Source organism: Schistocerca nitens, chromosome 6 (genome assembly GCF_023898315.1).
Source record: "Schistocerca nitens isolate TAMUIC-IGC-003100 chromosome 6, iqSchNite1.1, whole genome shotgun sequence".
Taxonomy (NCBI): Eukaryota; Metazoa; Arthropoda; class Insecta; order Orthoptera; family Acrididae; genus Schistocerca; species Schistocerca nitens.
In genome coordinates, this window is record NC_064619.1 from 378,437,056 (window position 1) to 378,454,946 (window position 17,891).

General features: G+C 41.0%; 1 protein-coding gene across 8 annotated transcripts in view; it reads right to left on the reverse strand.

Annotated features, from left to right (window-relative positions):
- The window catches only part of LOC126262309 (FK506-binding protein 5), a 202,809-nt gene that overhangs the window by 15,685 nt on the left and 169,233 nt on the right, over positions 1 to 17,891 (reverse strand). For all 8 annotated transcript variants that reach the window (XM_049958861.1, XM_049958854.1, XM_049958857.1 and 5 more), the window contains one exon: positions 16,932 to 17,029. In XM_049958861.1, the coding sequence (XP_049814818.1) occupies positions 16,932 to 17,029 (98 nt within the window). The remainder of the gene's footprint in view (positions 1 to 16,931; positions 17,030 to 17,891) is intronic.

Here is a 17,891-nt window from a genome sequence, read left to right on the forward strand (position 1 = left end):
ATTCTTAACGGTTCAAAATCTGCAGATGTAGAGGTAATTTCGGGAGTACCGCAAGGAAGCGTGATAGGACCTTTACTGTTTACAATATACATAAATGACTTAGTTGACAACATCGGTAGCTCCGTGAGGCTATTTGCAGATGACACGGTTGTCTACAAGAAAGTAGCAACATCAGAAGACTCGTACGTACTCCAGGAAGACCTGCAGAGGATTAATGAATGGTGCGACAGCTGGCAGCTTTCCCTAAACGTAGATAAATGTAATATAATGCGCATACATAGGGGCAGAAATCCATTCCAGTACGATTATGCCATAGGTGGTAAATCATTGGAAGCGGTAACGACCGTAAAATACTTAGGAGTTACTATCCGGAGCGATCTGAAGTGGAATGATCACATAAAACAAATAGTGGGAAAAGCAGGCGCCAGGTTGAGATTCATAGGAAGAATTCTAAGAAAATGTGACTCATCGACGAAAGAGGTAGCTTACAAAACGCTTGTTCGTCCGATTCTTGAGTATTGCTCATCAGTATGGGACCCTTACCAGGTTGGATTAATAGAAGAGATAGACATGATCCAGCGAAAAGCAGCGCGATTCGTCATGGGGACATTTAGTCAGCGCGAGAGCGTTACGGAGATGCTGAACAAGCTCCAGTGGCGGACACTTCAAGAAAGGCGTTACGCAATACGGAGAGGTTTATTATCGAAATTACGAGAGAGCACATTCCGGGAAGAGATGGGCAACATATTACTACCGCCCACATATATCTCGCGTAATGATCACAACGAAAAGATCCGAGAAATTAGAGCAAATACGGAGACTTACAAGCAGTCGTTCTTCCCACGCACAATTCGTGAATGGAACAGGGAAGGGGGGATCAGATAGTGGTACAATAAGTACCCTCCGCCACACACCGTAAGGTGGCTCGCGGAGTATAGATGTAGATGTAGATGTAGAAAGAAGAAATATTGTTGGTCAATATGAAAGAATTCAGAAGTAACCCAACTTTCTTTCAGCCTCTAGCATAGAGGACACTGCAAAGGTGAATTACTCTGTCAGTAGGAAAAGAAACACAGCTATCCAGATAGTCATTAATTTTATAAAGTAGGGGACAATGAAGAATATATTAGCAACAAGATGGAGTAAACCCAAAATAATCACTCCAAGGTGAACCACAGGCAGCAATGTTACATTGAGTCATATTCTTGCTATATATACACTATCAGCTATGATATGCCCAAGAAGTTGTAACAGTTCTCTTTGCTGATGGTGCAAATGTTATAACAAAACCTAATAGAGAAACTTCTACACCGGTACTTGAAAATGTAAATAAAATGTTCTTAAGTACAAGCCCTCACAACACTGCTAGAAACAATGCAGAACGGGAAAAAATCAATGAAACAATATTTTAGATTTTACAGTATTTACACTGATAAGAACTTGAAGTAGATCATTACAAATTATGAGACAGAATTACTGGACATTAATGACCATCAGGCCGTGAAATTTTTAGTATAGCCAACTGCCACTACACAAATATAAAAAGGTACAAGAACCTACCTGGTAGAATTTTGCACACAGTATAAATTATCATTGCTAACTCTTGGTTTAAGAATAATGAAATAAGGATTGTATGTGGAAGAGACCTGGTGACAACAGAAGGTTCAGAGTGATTATGTAATGGTAAGACAGAGATTTTGTAACCAGAGTTTAAACTGTAAGACATTTCCAGGGTTAGATGTGGGCTATGACACAATTTATTGGTTGTGAACTGTAGATTAAAACTGAAGAAATTGTAAATGGTTGGATATTAAGGAGCTTGATCTGCATAAGCCTGAAGAACCAGAGGTTATTGAGAGTTTCAGAGGGAGCATTAGGCAACAACTGACTCCAACAGGCAAAAAGAATACAATAGAAGATGAATGGGTAGCTTTGATAGATGATATAGTGAAGGCAGCAGAGGATCATATAGGTAAAAAGACAAGACCTAGTAGAAATCCTTGGATATCACAGGATATACTGAATTTAATCAATGAAAGGAGAAAATATAAAACTAGAGCATCCAAAAGAGGATACAATTGTCTAAAAAACGATAGGAAGTGTAAAATGGCTAAGTAGGAGTGGCTAGAGGCCAAATGTAAGGATTCAGAAGCAAATTTCACTAGGAAAAAGGCAGATATACCTACAGGAAAACTCTTTGGAGGAAATAGAAGCAGTTGTATGAGTATCAAGAGCTCAGATGGAAAAGCAGTCCTACGCAAAGAGGGGAACGCTGGAAGGAGTATATAGAGGGTTTATAAAAGGGAGATGAACTTTAAGACAGTATTATAGAAAGGGAAGAGGATGTACAGGGTGTCCATAATCAAAATTCCAGTTTTAAAATGCCTTAGAAAGAGAACCACTGCTCAGAATAATGTCAAATTTGAACAGCAAATTACTGACAGGGGGAACGTCATGGAAAAAAACTAACTAAATAAATAAATTACCATTTGTGGCACTTTAAGGGTAAGAATATGTTCACCAACAGTTGTATGGCACACAGCCGATCTCAGTTTGCATCTGAGATGCCCAGCATGACTGTTTCCATGAAGGATCACGAGCTGCTGGCAAAGCTCTTTTACAAGAACAGTGACTGTGCAACATTAGTCCTGCAGAAGTTCTGGACATTCAAAGGAATGAAAAAAGCCACTGGTCTGATATCCGCTAAGGGTCTGGAGAAATTGGTTACAAAATTCAAAATGGCAGGTTCTTTAGAAGTGCAATGTGGCAGAGGAAGGAAAGTAGTTGATCCAACATCTGTTGAAGATGTGGCAACAACATTACGGGAGGGATTGAGCAATGGTTTGCAAACATGCAGCGCATGGGAAACCGCTTGAAAGTTGGACATGCCTGCCAGTATGGTGCATAAAATCCTACGAAACATCCTGCATTGCTGTCCATACAAAATCACCCACATTCAGGAGTTGCTTCATGCTGACCTTCCAGCAAGCCAGCAAGATACAGGTCCACTCTTGCTCACGTGGAAATGAATAATGAATGGCCATGGAACATTCTGTGGACACCCCAAGTCCATTTCCATCTTCAAGGGCATGTCAATATGCAGAATTGCAAAATATGGGCAATGGAAAATCTGCACGCACATCAACCAGTACCACTTCATTCTGCAAAGGTGACTGTGCTGGGGGCATCATTTATTGTAGTGGCATGTTTTTTAGAGGAGATGAAACCTGAAAGTACTGTTACCTGTACCATCACTGGTAAGCATTGCGAGAGTCTTTCACACACCAACTTCATTCCAACCCTTCAATAGTGTGGACGTGTCACTATGATCATTTTTATGCAAGATGGCACTCCTCCACACACTGCACAGCCAGTGAAGTGGCTGCTTCAGAGGCATTTCGGAAATGCTACAATTATCACGCATCATGTCCCTCCAGCCTGACCATCCATATCACCTGATATGGGAGGGGGGGATTATCTGAAAGATAATGTGTTCAGTCCTCGAGTTACAAATGTAGTTCAATTGGTGACACACACTGTAAGATGCATTCTCAATGGGACCCCCTGAGACACTCCGATCTGCTGTGGAATGTGCTGCTTCTCCTCGATTTCAACTTGTGATAGAAAACTAAAGACAGCATACTGAACACATCTTGCGCCAGTCTCACAACAACTAGAAGTAGATGTCATTTTGGTTTTTGTGCAGCTTTTGAACCCATAGCAATTAAAAACCAATGACATTTTGCTTTTTATGAGGTTTTTGGCTTCAGAACAATTTAAAGCCAATTTTTTTTTTCATCTGATGTGGTATGACCTTTCCCTGGTAGATGGGATTACCTAACAGTGTCACAACTGTTGACTCCTGAACTTGTGCAGTCAAGTGTAGTGAACACTATGGATGGTGTAATGTGCAACTCAAACCATAGCCATTGTATTCTGATTCATCTGTCATTTATAGCAGACCTCATTCTGATAAGACATTTTCTGTTTTCTTTTTTTCCCTTTTTTCCCATGACATCTCCCCAGTGTGAGTAATATGCTGCTCAAATCTAATGTCATTCTGAGCAGTGGTTTCCTTTCTACAGCATTTTGAAACTGGAACTTTAATTATGGACACCCTGTAGATCAAGATGAGATGGTAAATGCAAAACTGCGAGAAGAAGCTGAAACTACACTCCTGGAGTAGATTAACATTCCTTAAGAACTAGTGATATCCTTGGGACAGCAGCCATGACAACTATTCCATCTGGTGGTGCAAGATGTATGAGACAGGCAAAATACTCTTACAGACTTCAAGAAGAATGTAATAATTCAAATTCCAAAGAAAGCAGGTGCTGACAGGTGTGAATATTACCAAACTATCAATTTGATAAGTCATAGTTACAAAGTGCTAACACAAATTCTTTATAGAAGAGTGAAAAAATTTGTAGGATCCCACTTGGGGAAGATTAGTTTGGATTCTGGAGAAATGTAGCAACTTATGAGGCAATACTGATCCTGCACCTTATCTTAGAAGATAGGTTAATGAAAGGTAAACATATGTTTATAGCATCCATAGACTTAGAAAAAGTTTTTGATGCTATTGAGTGGAATACTCTCTTTGAAATTCTGAAGATAGCAGGGGTAAAACACAGGGAGCCAAAGGCTATTTACAACTTGTGTAGAAACCAGATGGCAGTTGCAAGATCAGGAAACGAGACACTAAAAGCAATAGACACATTTTGCTACCTGGGCAGGAAAATAATTGACAAGGGCCAAAGCAGAGAGGATATAAAATATAGACTAACAATGGCATGAAAAGCATTTTTGAAGAATGGAAATTTGTTAACATCGACTATAGATTTAAGTGTTAGGAAGTCTTTTCTGATAGTATTTGTCTGGAGTGTAGCCATGTATACTAGTTGAACATGGACAATAAACAGTTTGGACAAGAAGAGAATAGAGGGTTTTGAGATCTGGTGCTACCGAAGAGTGCTGAGGATTAGATGGGTAGACCATGTAAATAAGGAGGAAGTACCAAACAGAATTGGGGACACAAGAAATTAGGGCACAACTTACTAAAAGAAGGGATCAACTGATAGGACATATTCTGAGACATCAAGGGATCACCAATTTAGTACTGGAGAGAAGTGCAGGGGGAAGAGAGGTAAAAATAAATTTGTACAGGGAGACCAAGACATGACTACAGTAAGTGGATTCAGAATGATGTAACTTGTAGTTATTCGGTGATGAAGGGGCTTGCGCAGGGTAAAGAAGCATGGAGAGCTGCATAAACCAGTCTTCAGGCTGAAGACCACAAGAACAAGAAGATTAATGTAGTAGAAGACAGTCCTGTAAATGGTCAGAATGTTTCACTGAGAAAGTCTATTACATCTGTAAACTAACTGACATGTTACATTTCCTAGCAAGAGATTACAATTACAATCCACTGAATACGCAAATAATTGACTGACAAATTGCCTTTCTTTCCTCCATGCCTTATGTAGCTTTATAAACAGCTCAAATGGCATTACTTCTGAAATGTCATTATCTTCATGATTAATTATCTGGATTTTTTGTCCATTTTGTTGAACTATACAGACATTTAAAAAAAATTCTGGAATGCCTCATCAAATTTCTCTGTGTTGTTACTGAGCCATTTGAACCAAGGAAATGAGGTTTTCAACCATATATAACATTCTGTTTCATTTTCTTCATCCTTTGTATTCCAGTATCTGTTCGAGTTTTGACAGCCACAGATTGGTGTTATGTTACTTCACTCAAAAAGTGCTGGTCCCGATTTAGAATTTATACAATTCATCATCAGATGATTTTCATTCTTTAGACCAAAACATACAAGGCATTGGTTTATTGGTCAGCTGCTGCAGGATAATTAGCAACTCACAGTTACAAACATCTAATAGAGATGGTTGGGCTAGAAGCTTTTTTTTAGAATGTAACTTAAGTGAAATGTCCATCTGGAGCCTCTGTTTCTAGAGTTTTCCTCCAGTGAATCATATTCGTAATGTTGGTCACATTTTCACAATCACAAATGATGGTTTACATTATTAAAAACTTTCGTTTGATCAGAAAATAAATCTCCATTGTGTGTGTTTTGACACACTTACAATGTATGAAAACAAATACATGAGTGTTTACAATGTATATGACTGTCAAAAGTGCTGCAATACAGTGATACATTACAAAGATATGGCATTTCAAAAAAGGAAGTGCATAGTACTGTTAAATTAAATTGGAAAAATATTTTACATTAAATGTAGACCATCAAATACAGAGAAATGAAAGGGATTTTGTGAATTACAGCTAAAATGTCTTTACATGGTGGCAAGTACAGCACTTAATAAAGTTGACTATCAGGGTACAATGAAAGAAACACATTTATTGGTAAACACATATGAACAGATCACAATTCTGGCATAAAATAGAAAATAATAGCCATTATGGGTAGAATGATAACATCTCAACTGGAGTCTAGCTTAAGTCCTAGTTTGGTGTCAGCTCGATTTCCTAGATAGTATCTGGCTCGGTCAAGCACAGGCTGGTCAGTGGGACGTTGGCAATGTGCTGGTGGCTCATGCTTAAACCAACAGTGGCTGCTGGGGCATGAGGGTACCAATGGGCCCAGCCAGGTGATGACATCCTATGAGATGTCCAGTCATGTGCAGGCTGGCCGGTGGACTTTGGAAGAACACTCTTGGCAAATGGGAAACTTGTGCTTCAACCAACGGTGGCTGTGTGGATGCAATGGTGCAAACAGGCATGGACAGGTGATGACGAGCTAGGAGATATCCAGGCAGCGTCTGTGTTGAAGTACAGTTGGAGTTCTAGGTTGCTCAGGTCTGACATTCAGCTGGAATCCTGGGCTGCACTGGGCTACCACTGGTGAGCACTACCGACAGATGGGCTGCAGGGCACAGTCGGTGCAGAGCCCATAACATGAGCAAATGCTGCTTCAACCAACGGTGGCTGTGTGGATGCAATGGTGCAAACAGGCATGGACAGGTGATGACGAGCTAGGAGATATCCAGGCAGCGTCTGTGTTGAAGTACAGTTGGAGTTCTAGGTTGCTCAGGTCTGACATTCAGCTGGAATCCTGGGCTGCACTGGGCTACCACTGGTGAGCACTACCGACAGATGGGCTGCAGGGCACAGTCGGTGCAGAGCCCATAACATGAGCAAATGCTGCTGAGTAGTGGTCACACAGCATCTTAAATAATCAGGCTGAAGGATTTCCATGACGTGTAATGTGGTGCACAAACACAGCATACTGCCATGTTTGCAGTGCCCTGGTTGGGTGCGAGTGCTGCTGGTGGGCAATGTTGACACCTCTAATGGAGCCCATTGGAGTGTGTTGTGTACACAGAGCAATTTCCTGCTGTGTGCACAAATTGGTGGGTTGCCGTTGTGGTCCACGAATGTTTAGTAAGCATGCAGTATGTCTGGCTGAATTTGGTCAATGATGCCAAGAGTGCTGCAACCCTATGGCTGTGGGTGTATGTACCAGTGGCAGCAGTGGCCAGGTGACTGGCCTCGCCACAAAACTCCTCCCCCTTTTAAAAAAATGGTGGATCCATCAAGGTACTGACATGCTAGGCTACAGCAGAAGTGCTGGCAGATGTCAGGGAAGCTGGAAGCAAGCTTGACAGCCAGTGGCCATCAGCAAAGCTGTCGGGCTTTTACTAAAGGGAAAACGGAAATGCCCAGATGGGCAGAGACAGGATCCGGGGCTGTGGGCAAACTGCTGGCTCTGAAGGGGAACGGATCTTGAAATGAATGTGCTGGAGTAAAAACCCACTGGAGGCAGCACAGTGGGTGGCCAGGAGGGAAGAACTGGATTAGAAATTTGCACCAAAAGGAGAGTGGTATATCTGTGTGCAGATGAGGCACAGGAAAGGCACACAGATAACTGCCCTGAAAGAAGTATCTGATCAGTTAAGGGAGGCCTTACCGGTGGCAAAAGAAACCATACCGGCAGCAGAAGGGGCTGTGCCGGCAAAAAACAATTGCATCAAAGTAGGCACAAAAATGAAAATAATGGAAACCTGTTCACCAGTTGGTGCTGGACTGGGGAAAGGCCTGTACCAGCAGTAGAAGAAGTCAAGCCAGTAACAGAAGGAAAGAGCCTTGCTGGCAGCAGAAGGGAAGAGTCGTGCTGGCAGCGGAATGGAGAGCTGTTCCAAATGCTGAGAATGTGAGCTCAAAGTCCTGGTGCTAAGGAAGTGACAGGATCATGTGTGAAAATGGGGGAAACAGCAGCTAGCAAGTGCAGCTTGGAATGCAGCACTGTTTGCAAAGGGCACGTGAACCTAAAGTGTCCTCACATGGTAGCAAAGACAGCATGTAATACAGCTTGCTCCAAGGACACAATGAAAGAAATAGACTGACAGAAAAAATTGCAACAACAAAAATAATTAATGTAGAGCAATGAAATTTTGGTACTACATTTCTCTAAACAACATATGTAAGTTATTAACACTGCAAGATCACACGTTAATGTAAGCACGAGGTAAGCTACTGCAAATGTAAATGCTGGTACATTAATATCCGGTGTAACTGCCAAAATGTTGAATGCAAGTATTATTGTATCATACAGGTTCAAAATGTCAGTTTGTGATATGGAGTTTCATGCCTGTTGCACTTGGTTGGTCAATAAAGGGACAGTTGATATTGTTTGTGGATGATGCTCGAGCAGTCATCCAATGATCTCCCATATGTGCTCGATTCGAGACAGATCTGGTGATCGACAAGTTCAAGGCACCATGTCAACACTCCGTAGAGCATGTTGGTTTACAATAGCGGTATGTAGGGGAGGGTTATCCTGTTAGAAAATATTGTTCATGACTGGCAGCACAGCTGGTCGAATCACCACACTGACATTCAAATTTGTAGTCAGGGGGCAGGAATAACCTTGAAAATGCTTCAGCTGTCATACGAAATTGCACCCCAGATCATAACTAGACATGTAAGTCCAGTGCGTCAAGCAGGTTGGTTGCAGGCCCTCAACTGGCCTTCTAACGAATACACAGCCCTCTCTGGCATTGAGGCAGAACCACCTTTCAACAGAAAACACAACAGACTTCCACCCTGCCCTCCAATGAGCTTTTGCTTTATGCACTGAAGTTGCAAATGGCAGTGGTTTAGGGTCCGTAGAATGCTGCCCTGTAGGGCAGCTGACTTTGAGCTGTCCTTGACGTAACTGGTTTGTAACAGTTCGTTGTGTCACTGTGGTGCCAACTGCTGCAGATGGAGTACAATACACTTGAGCCATACACTAAACACAATGGTCTTCTCTCCCAGGAGTACTACACGGCCATCCAGAGCCCGGTCTTCTCGCTACCGTACAATCTCGTGACTGTTGCTGCCAGCAGTGATGCACAATGGCTGCATTCCTGCTGAGACTTTCTGCAGTATCACAGAACATCCAGCTTCTTGTAGCCCTATTACACGGCCTCGTTCAAACCCAATGAAGTGTTAATACGTGTCTTTGCTGCCTTAAAGGTATTCTTGACTACTGGTGAATGCTACTGATAGATGGGCTGCAGGGTGCAGCTGGCATACAGCCTGAAGTGAGAGCATATGGTGTTGAGAAGAAGATGTGCAGTGTCTTAAATAATATGGTGGAGGATTTCCATGAGGTACCATGTGATGCACCACACACAACACCATATGTAATGTTCTTGAGCTCGTAGTCTTTATTGAACACATCTATATCCCACCCAAAAGAACATTTGCACCACTGGACTTATTCAGACTATATACAAACATCGCTGTTAAAGAGACTATTAACAGTGTAAGAAAAAAGTCTACTTAGATATAAGAAAATTTGTATTGCAGAGCTCCGTGAGTTCACAGAAATATACACAGTTATAATGCAGTACAATTACTTTAGCTTCCACAACAAGCTCTACCAACAGCACGATGACTTGGCAATGGGAAGTGGCTCGGTTGCGATAATAGCTGACATTAATTAATGACTATGTCTCAAACAAAATAGTCTACAGCAGAATATATTTGGATGATACAGTCTCACTTTTTGATAGTACAAAGAGTGAAAGTGAAGCATTGGCAGCAGACCTCAGCAAAATGAATAAAAATATTAAATTAAAGTTGAAAATGAAACGAATAAGAGCATTAATTTTCTTCATATTAGAATTTATAATAGTAACCATATACATAAATTTAGTATCTACAGAAAACAATTGTCACAGACATCATCAGTGACAACTAATTATGCCATCCCAACTAACACAAAATGGCATATTTCAGAGTGATGGTACACCAAATGCAGAAAGAACCTATGAATCTCTCAGGTCAACAAGATGAAATCAGTGCAATTGAAACAGTTAGTTACAATAATGACTATGAACCTGAACCTATACTACTCGACACTCTCCTCAACAAAATAAAAACAAAAGCCATAGGTCCACTGAACAGCAATTCACACAACATTTACTCCAAAACATACCAATCTCCCACAGAAGCCAAACCTACACATACTGTCATCCCATACATAAGCCTATTATTGTACTAAGTAGGAAACTTATTTAAAGAGAAGAATATTAAAATCAGCTTCTGTACTAACAGTATTCTACAACAAAAAGTAATCCACGATGTAAGTCCTTCGATGAACCCTGATAGTACAACAGGGTGTACAGGCTCCAATGTGATTCATGCCAAAAATTCTACAATGGACAGACAAGCAGAAGTTTTCAGATTAGGAACAAAGAACAACTTGATGCTTTAAGACTTGGCAACTTCAACAAGTCTACATTTGCAGCCCACATTGTTGAAGTAAACCTCTCAGTGAGAAACACTGAGAACAACATGGAAGTATGGCATTTAGCACAAAAAAGTACCGCTATGAATCTGTTAGAAGAAATAGAAATACACATACCTGACTGTATCTTTTTAATGAGCACATTGTGTTGGCTAATACTCCTTTTATAAGGGGCATTCAAAAAGAAACGAGCAATGTGCAAATCGGTGACAGGAAGGTAATATCGTGGCGTGTGTAATGTGGTGTAATTCTGACCAGAGCGTGGACGTTCACAGGCTGTCGCTAGAGGGCATGCGTCACAATACAGAGCTAGCAGCAGCATGCATCAATCATCCAACGCTGCCAGTCACATTGCAAACAGTGACATGGAGGCGTCACAAGAAGAGCAAAGAGATGTCGTTCGTTTCCTAACAGCAGAAGGAGTAGGATGAACGGACATTCATCAACGAATGTCACAAGTGTATGGTGAACACGTCATGTCCCTTGCAAGGGTCAAGGTGTGGCACAAGTGCTTCAGGGTAGGACTGGTGTCGTTAGCCAATGATGCATGGCCTGCAGCACTACGCTGCATTACCGATCACATCATCCAGCTGGTTGATGCACTCATTGCTCAGTACCACTGAATGACAGTGAAAGTCTTAGCCGTCGTGGTCGGATTGAGTGTCAGAAGTGTTCACACCATCATTTAGAGACGACTGCACATACGCAAAGTGTGCCCCACAGTCTTCAACCACACCAGGAAGCGTGTCGAATGGCCCACTATCTTGCTCATCTTCAGTGCTATGCTTGGGAAGGGAATGCGTTCCTGGCATGAGTGGTGGTGGGAGATGAGTCAGGGTGTCATCACTTCAAACCAGAATCAGTGGAAGCATTCAGGGTCAAAAAAAAAAAAAAAAAAAACCAAGGACATCCACACGAGTGCAGGAAAGGTTATGCTGATGTTCTTCTTTCCCTTCTTATTCATTTCCTGTAGCATGGAACAACGGTGAATGCCCACTGTTACTCGCAAACCTTGACCACCCTTCGCCAAGCGATCAAATCAAAACGACCAGGCAATCACACCCATGGGGTCATTCTGCTCCATGTCAGTGCAAAGCCTCATGTGGCCAACACAGTCATGGCACTCCAGACAGGTACTGGTTTCCCTTATATGATAAACTTTCAGAAAGTACTTCCCACACTCCAATATAAATAATTTTCCTACACCTATATGCAGTTAAAGTAACAAATCTTATAATACTGTATATATCTACAATAGTCAATAATTTCCATGACACTAAATATAAACAAATTTTAATGTACTGTCACCATCAATGTTCAAACAGTGCATACAGATTTCAAATACTTTTTATCCACATTTATTTCTCTATCATTTTGTAAATAAAATCATCTTTTATATATCTGTATTTAATGGTGTACATTTAATGCAAAATACTGTTTCAATTTAACATAACAGTAATGTATGCTTCTTTTACCGAAATGCCAAACTTTTGTAATGTATCACTGTATTGCAGCATCTTGACACTCATTTATTTGCTTGTGGGTCAAAACATGTGGCGCACATTGGAAATTTGTTTGTGATCAAACACAAGTGTTTAATAACGCAAACCAACAAATGTGATTGTGAAAATACAACAAACATTACAAATACAATTCACTGGAAGAAAACTGTGAAAACAAATGCTCCAGATGGACATTTCATGTAAGACACATTCTAACACAAGGTGTAGAGCAGCCAACATGTTTTTAACTGTGAATATTTGATTATCCTAGAGCAACTCACCAATAAACAAATGCATCATATGTTTTGACGAAACCATGAAAGCCCGTCTGATGAATTATATAAATTCAAAACCAATAACGGTACTTTTTGAATAAAGAAACTTAAGACCAATTTGTGACTGGCTGCCGATGTACACCACCAAACAGTTTATTTTGCATAATAGCCACAGTCTCCAACCATGTCATCACATGACAAAACTCATTCATTTAATGATAGTAGTATTTTACTCAGGCTTTTAAAGAAATATTTATAACATGATATTTTGACAGTGTAACTTTGCCTTCGTCTTCAGGTGGTACCTGCAGAATGAGCATCTTTGCTACATTCTGTCTCCTTTACACTCTTATCTCCCCCACCCCTTCCTCTACGGTCAGTTGCATGCCATGACAGATGGAGTAGTGGGGCAACAGAACTGCCAGATTCTGGGTGCTTGCTCTGATCCCTCAGTACTCCTGTGCCCAGCATAGGGTGCACAAGTCACCCTCAGGCGATGCTGTGATTTTAGTTGGCTGAGTGCAGGTCCCAAGCTTTGCTAAGAGTGAACTCAGTGTCTCTGTTGATCAGCTATTCAGCCACTCATATTTCAATAGCCTCCTTCAGAAAACAGTTTCAAAATGATGAGATTTGTATTACTGCTTCCATTTCTTCATACTTTGTGGAGTCCCCTGCTGCCATGCAGTGTTCTGAAACTGCAGATTTGGTGGGTTGCTTGAGCTTGGTGCGTCTTCTGTCTTCCTTGCATCTTTCTTCGATTGTCGGTACAATCTCCCCAATATATGCCTTACTGTATTTACATGAATAATGGTAAATGCTTGATTTACGGAGCCACAAGTTATTTCTCTGTATTTAATGGCACGGTTTTGGAGGTGGATGGAAAATGCATTTATGTCAGGCCAAGATCCTGCCGATTTTGTTTGATACTTTGCTGGCACACTGCAGATATGCCATTGCCTTCTCCTTCTAGTTGTTGTTTTCTGTCTGCTGGGCTTGTACTTTCTACCTGAAAGCAAGTCGAATTTGTCTCTCATCATACCCGTTCTTCTTGAAAGTGTGGTGATGGTGGCTGGCAGCATGGAGATACTAATGAGTGTGGGCGGCTTTCCTCTACACACTGTGTCCTACAGTGCTGACTGTTCTGCGCTTGACTAAGATGTCTAAAATGGGGGGGTTCACCACTCTCATCCATCCCCATGATGAATTTGATACTTGGGTGCTGAGAGTTCAGATTTGGAGGAACTCCTGAAGTCTTTCACTCCCTTGTGGCCACACCACAAGTGAGTTATCAGCATATCTGAAAAAAACATGTAGGCTTCAGTGCAGCTAAGACCAACAGTGTGAACAAGAAGACTATTGAGCTCCTGGGCTGGTCCCTGCCAAAGGAAATTGTCAAGAAGCTTTGACCAATAGCTGCTGCACCACCAAGGCTCTATGGCATATCAAAGGTTAACAAATGGGATGTTCCTCCACATCCTCAACACAGACACATGAATGCACCAGCAGGCCAAACATCAGGAACTTAATACATATCATTCAAGAGGTGCAAGAACTACACCTCCATGACCAGGACCTTATGGTGAGCTTTAATGTGGTATCCTTCTTCACCAGAATGCCACGTGCTGATTCCCTCCAACTGATCAGTGGGAAATTCAACCTGACAACGACTAACCTCTTTGAATTAACATTCAGTCTCTTCAAAGGTGAATATTATGAAGAAACAGATGGTGTCACCATGGGGTGCCCTCCGCCACCAGTTGTGGCTCAAGAAACAGCTGCACTGAAGCTTATATGCTGCTTCAGATATGTTGATGACACATTTGTTGCATGGCCACATGAGATTGAAAGACTTTAGGAGTTCCTCCAATGTCTGGACTCTCTGCACCCTAGTATCAAATTCACTATGGAGATGGAAGAGGATGGTGAACTCCCTGTTTTGGACATCTTAGTCAAGCACAGAATGGAGGGCAATATAGGACACAGTGTGTACAGGACTCCATAAACCAGGTGTTTACTGCATTCCAGGTAAATGTGGTAAGGCATATATTGGGGACACTGTATGGACAATTGAAGAAAGATGCTAGGAACACAGAAGATACACCGAGCTTAAGGAACCAACAAAATCTGCAGTTGCAGAACACTGCATAGCTACAGGGGACTCCATGAAGTATGAGGTGCTGAGAGAGACCTAGTCGTTTTGGGACTGTGTTCTGGAAAAGGCTACTGAAATACGAGTGGCTGAACAGGCTGATCAACAGAGACACTGGGTTCACTTTCAGCAAAGCTGGGACCCAGCACTCAACCAACTAAAATCACAGCATCGATCGAGAGTGACTTCCACACTCTACGCAGGCCACAGACGTACTGAGGGACTAGAGTTCGTACCCAGCAGCCAGCAGTGCCCCCCACTACTCCACCTATTCCGGCATGCAACAGACAGCGGAGGAAGGGGTGGGGAGCCGTAAGAGTATAAAGGAGCAAAAGATGCTCATTCTACAGGTATCACCTGAAAATGACGGCAAGGTACCCTGTCGAAATACTGTCTTACAAAAAGAGCTGCACCTGGCTGGACATCCGAGAACAGTGCAAACGGCTGATTTACTGGGAAAACCTAAAATCAAATACCACATTTTTCATTATACTCCACCAAACATATGCACAACTGTATAAACATCACTTAAGCTTAAACAGCTTCAGCTGTCTCAATGGTGACTGTTCACGGTTGTCAAAGAGGTGGTCTCTGCCATGTCTGTTCAGGCACTACCTAGTCAAGGCTTGTCAGAGTCCGTCTGACCTTCTCCATGATATGTGCAGTTTTTTCATCATGAAACAGAACACATGATGGGTTGAAGTAATAATTCTTTTAAAATTGCAGTTAAGTTCAATTTTATAATTTTATGCTTTACAGAAGGCTGTTGTAGAGTTTTTTTTAATGTTTTAATTAATAACAGAGGTTCTGGATGCCATGTTTTCTCTCTCTCTCTCCCCTCCCCCTATTCTGGAAGTGACTACACAGCATACACAGCATATGCAATATTATTTGTTCTCATGTTTAAATTTATTGCATACAGAAAACAATAATATAAAAATTGATATTTTTTTATACTTCTCAATGTTGGACACTAAGTGATTTTCAGAGAGCAGAATTCATATTCCTTATTAATTCAAGGTGGTAGCTAAAATAAGATATAAATCTTGACGGATCAGATTTATCTGTAATGCACTGACAGTGGCTTTTTTTTTCTCCTGAGCAAGGTGAGCAAGGTGCCAATCTGCTGTCACCTATCTTATACTACTTACCAGTGCAGTAGTTTTCCCTCCTTTAAATCCAGTTTGTTTTATCAGGAGTTTAGCAATTTTTTGTATTTCCCATACAATATTTAGCTTTGTTTTTACAACTCCAATTCATTTCAACATCTTCTACATCTTCTTCCCCCCACCCCCACATCATGTCCCTTGTAGTCACAACTTTTTCTGCAAGCTGTAATTTCTCAGGTTCAAATACCAACTGTTTATGGTGTTCCGTTGCTGATTCCCTGTTTTTCTCACATGACTCATCTAACTTTCTTAAGCAGATGATGGTATCATGATATAGGGCAAGTCTTGAAAACAGTGACTAAGAGTGAACTTCCATTCTTTTTCATAACTGAGAACCACTCTTTCTCTCACTCTTTTGTATCTGTTCTACATGCTGTTTTAAGCTAAGGAGAATCTAGTAACCCCTTACCCACAACAATCTCATTGGAATCTCAATCTGTTGATATTGTCCCTTACAATTTATAAGCTTGTCTACCATCTGTACCTATTATATAATAAAGTCCCAGGCCATTTTTTTCTGTTTGCATGTGACAGCTAATCTCAGAAACTGCTGTAGGGATTTTGAGATAATTTTCATTAATAGATTGAATATTCAGGAGGAAGGTTTGTGTACATTAGCGTTATGCCAGACAAGTCATCCTGCTGTCGATACTTAGGGCTACCCACATGAAGCATGGGGATTATTCAGTCAGTATAAAAAGCTGGTGGGAGGGTGTACGGGGAGGCTGGGAGATTATCTTAAGTAGTTATCTCATGGTAGGAAATACTGTATGAAATGTGAAAACTATTTTCATGGAATTTAAGTATTATTAATATTTCTGCACAGAATATCAGACCAAACTGTTACATCACACAATGGTTTTGTTCCTAACAATCTGTAACTCAAAAAAATCACAACTAAAACACAAGTCAGAATCCAGAAGATATTAAGAATATATGGATATTAGTCTTCTTACACTGGCAATTTCATAATGGAATATGGAAATTAAACTATAGCATGGGAGATGTAGCCAGCATCCTACTGTATAAGAAACCTTTTTGGAAAAAAAATGTGTGTACCTGTTGTTCATCATAAACTCCGAAGGATTCAAGAGCTGACATATCTGCTGCAGTCTCCTCAGTACCAGATGTGTTTGTAGCCTCAGCAGCTCCACTTGCTAAAAAAAATGGCACAATAATAACAATACAATTAATAAGAATAATAATTAATAATAATGTTATTCAATCTGTATATTGAGCAAGCAGTAAAGGAAACAAAAGAAAAATTCGGAGTAGGTATTAAAATCCATGGAGAAGAAATAAAAATTTTGAGGTTCGCCGATGACATTGTAATTCTGTCAGAGACAGCAAAGGACTTGGAAGAGCAGTTGAACGGAATGGACAGTGTCTTGAAAGGAGGATATAAGATGAACATCAACAAAAGCAAAACGAGGATCATGGAATGTACTCGAATTAAGTTGGGTGATGCTAAGGGAATTAGATTAGGAAATGAGACACTTAAAGTAGTAAAGGAGTTTTGCTATTTGGGGAGCAAAATAACTGATGATGGTCGAAGTACAGAAGATATAAAATGTAGACTGGCAATGGCAAGGAAAGCGTTTCTGAAGAAGAGAAATTTGTTAAAATCGAGTATAGATTTAAGTGTCAGGAAGTCGTTTCTGAAAGTATTTGTATGGAGTGTAGCCATGTATTGAAGTGAAACATGGACGATAAATAGTTTGGACAGGAAGAGAATAGAAGCTTTCGAAATGTGGTGCTACAGAAGAATGCTGAAGATTAGATGGGTAGATCACATAACTAATGAGGAGGTATTGAATAGAATTGGGGAGAAGAGGAGTTTGCGGCACAACTTGACGAGAAGAAGGGACCGGTTGGTAGGACATGTTCTGAGGCATCAAGGGATCACAAATTTAGCATTGGAGGGTAAAAATCGTAGAGGGAGACCAAGAGATGAATACACTAAGCAGATTCTGAAGGATGTAGGTTGCAGTAGGTACTGGGAGATGAAGAAACTTGCAC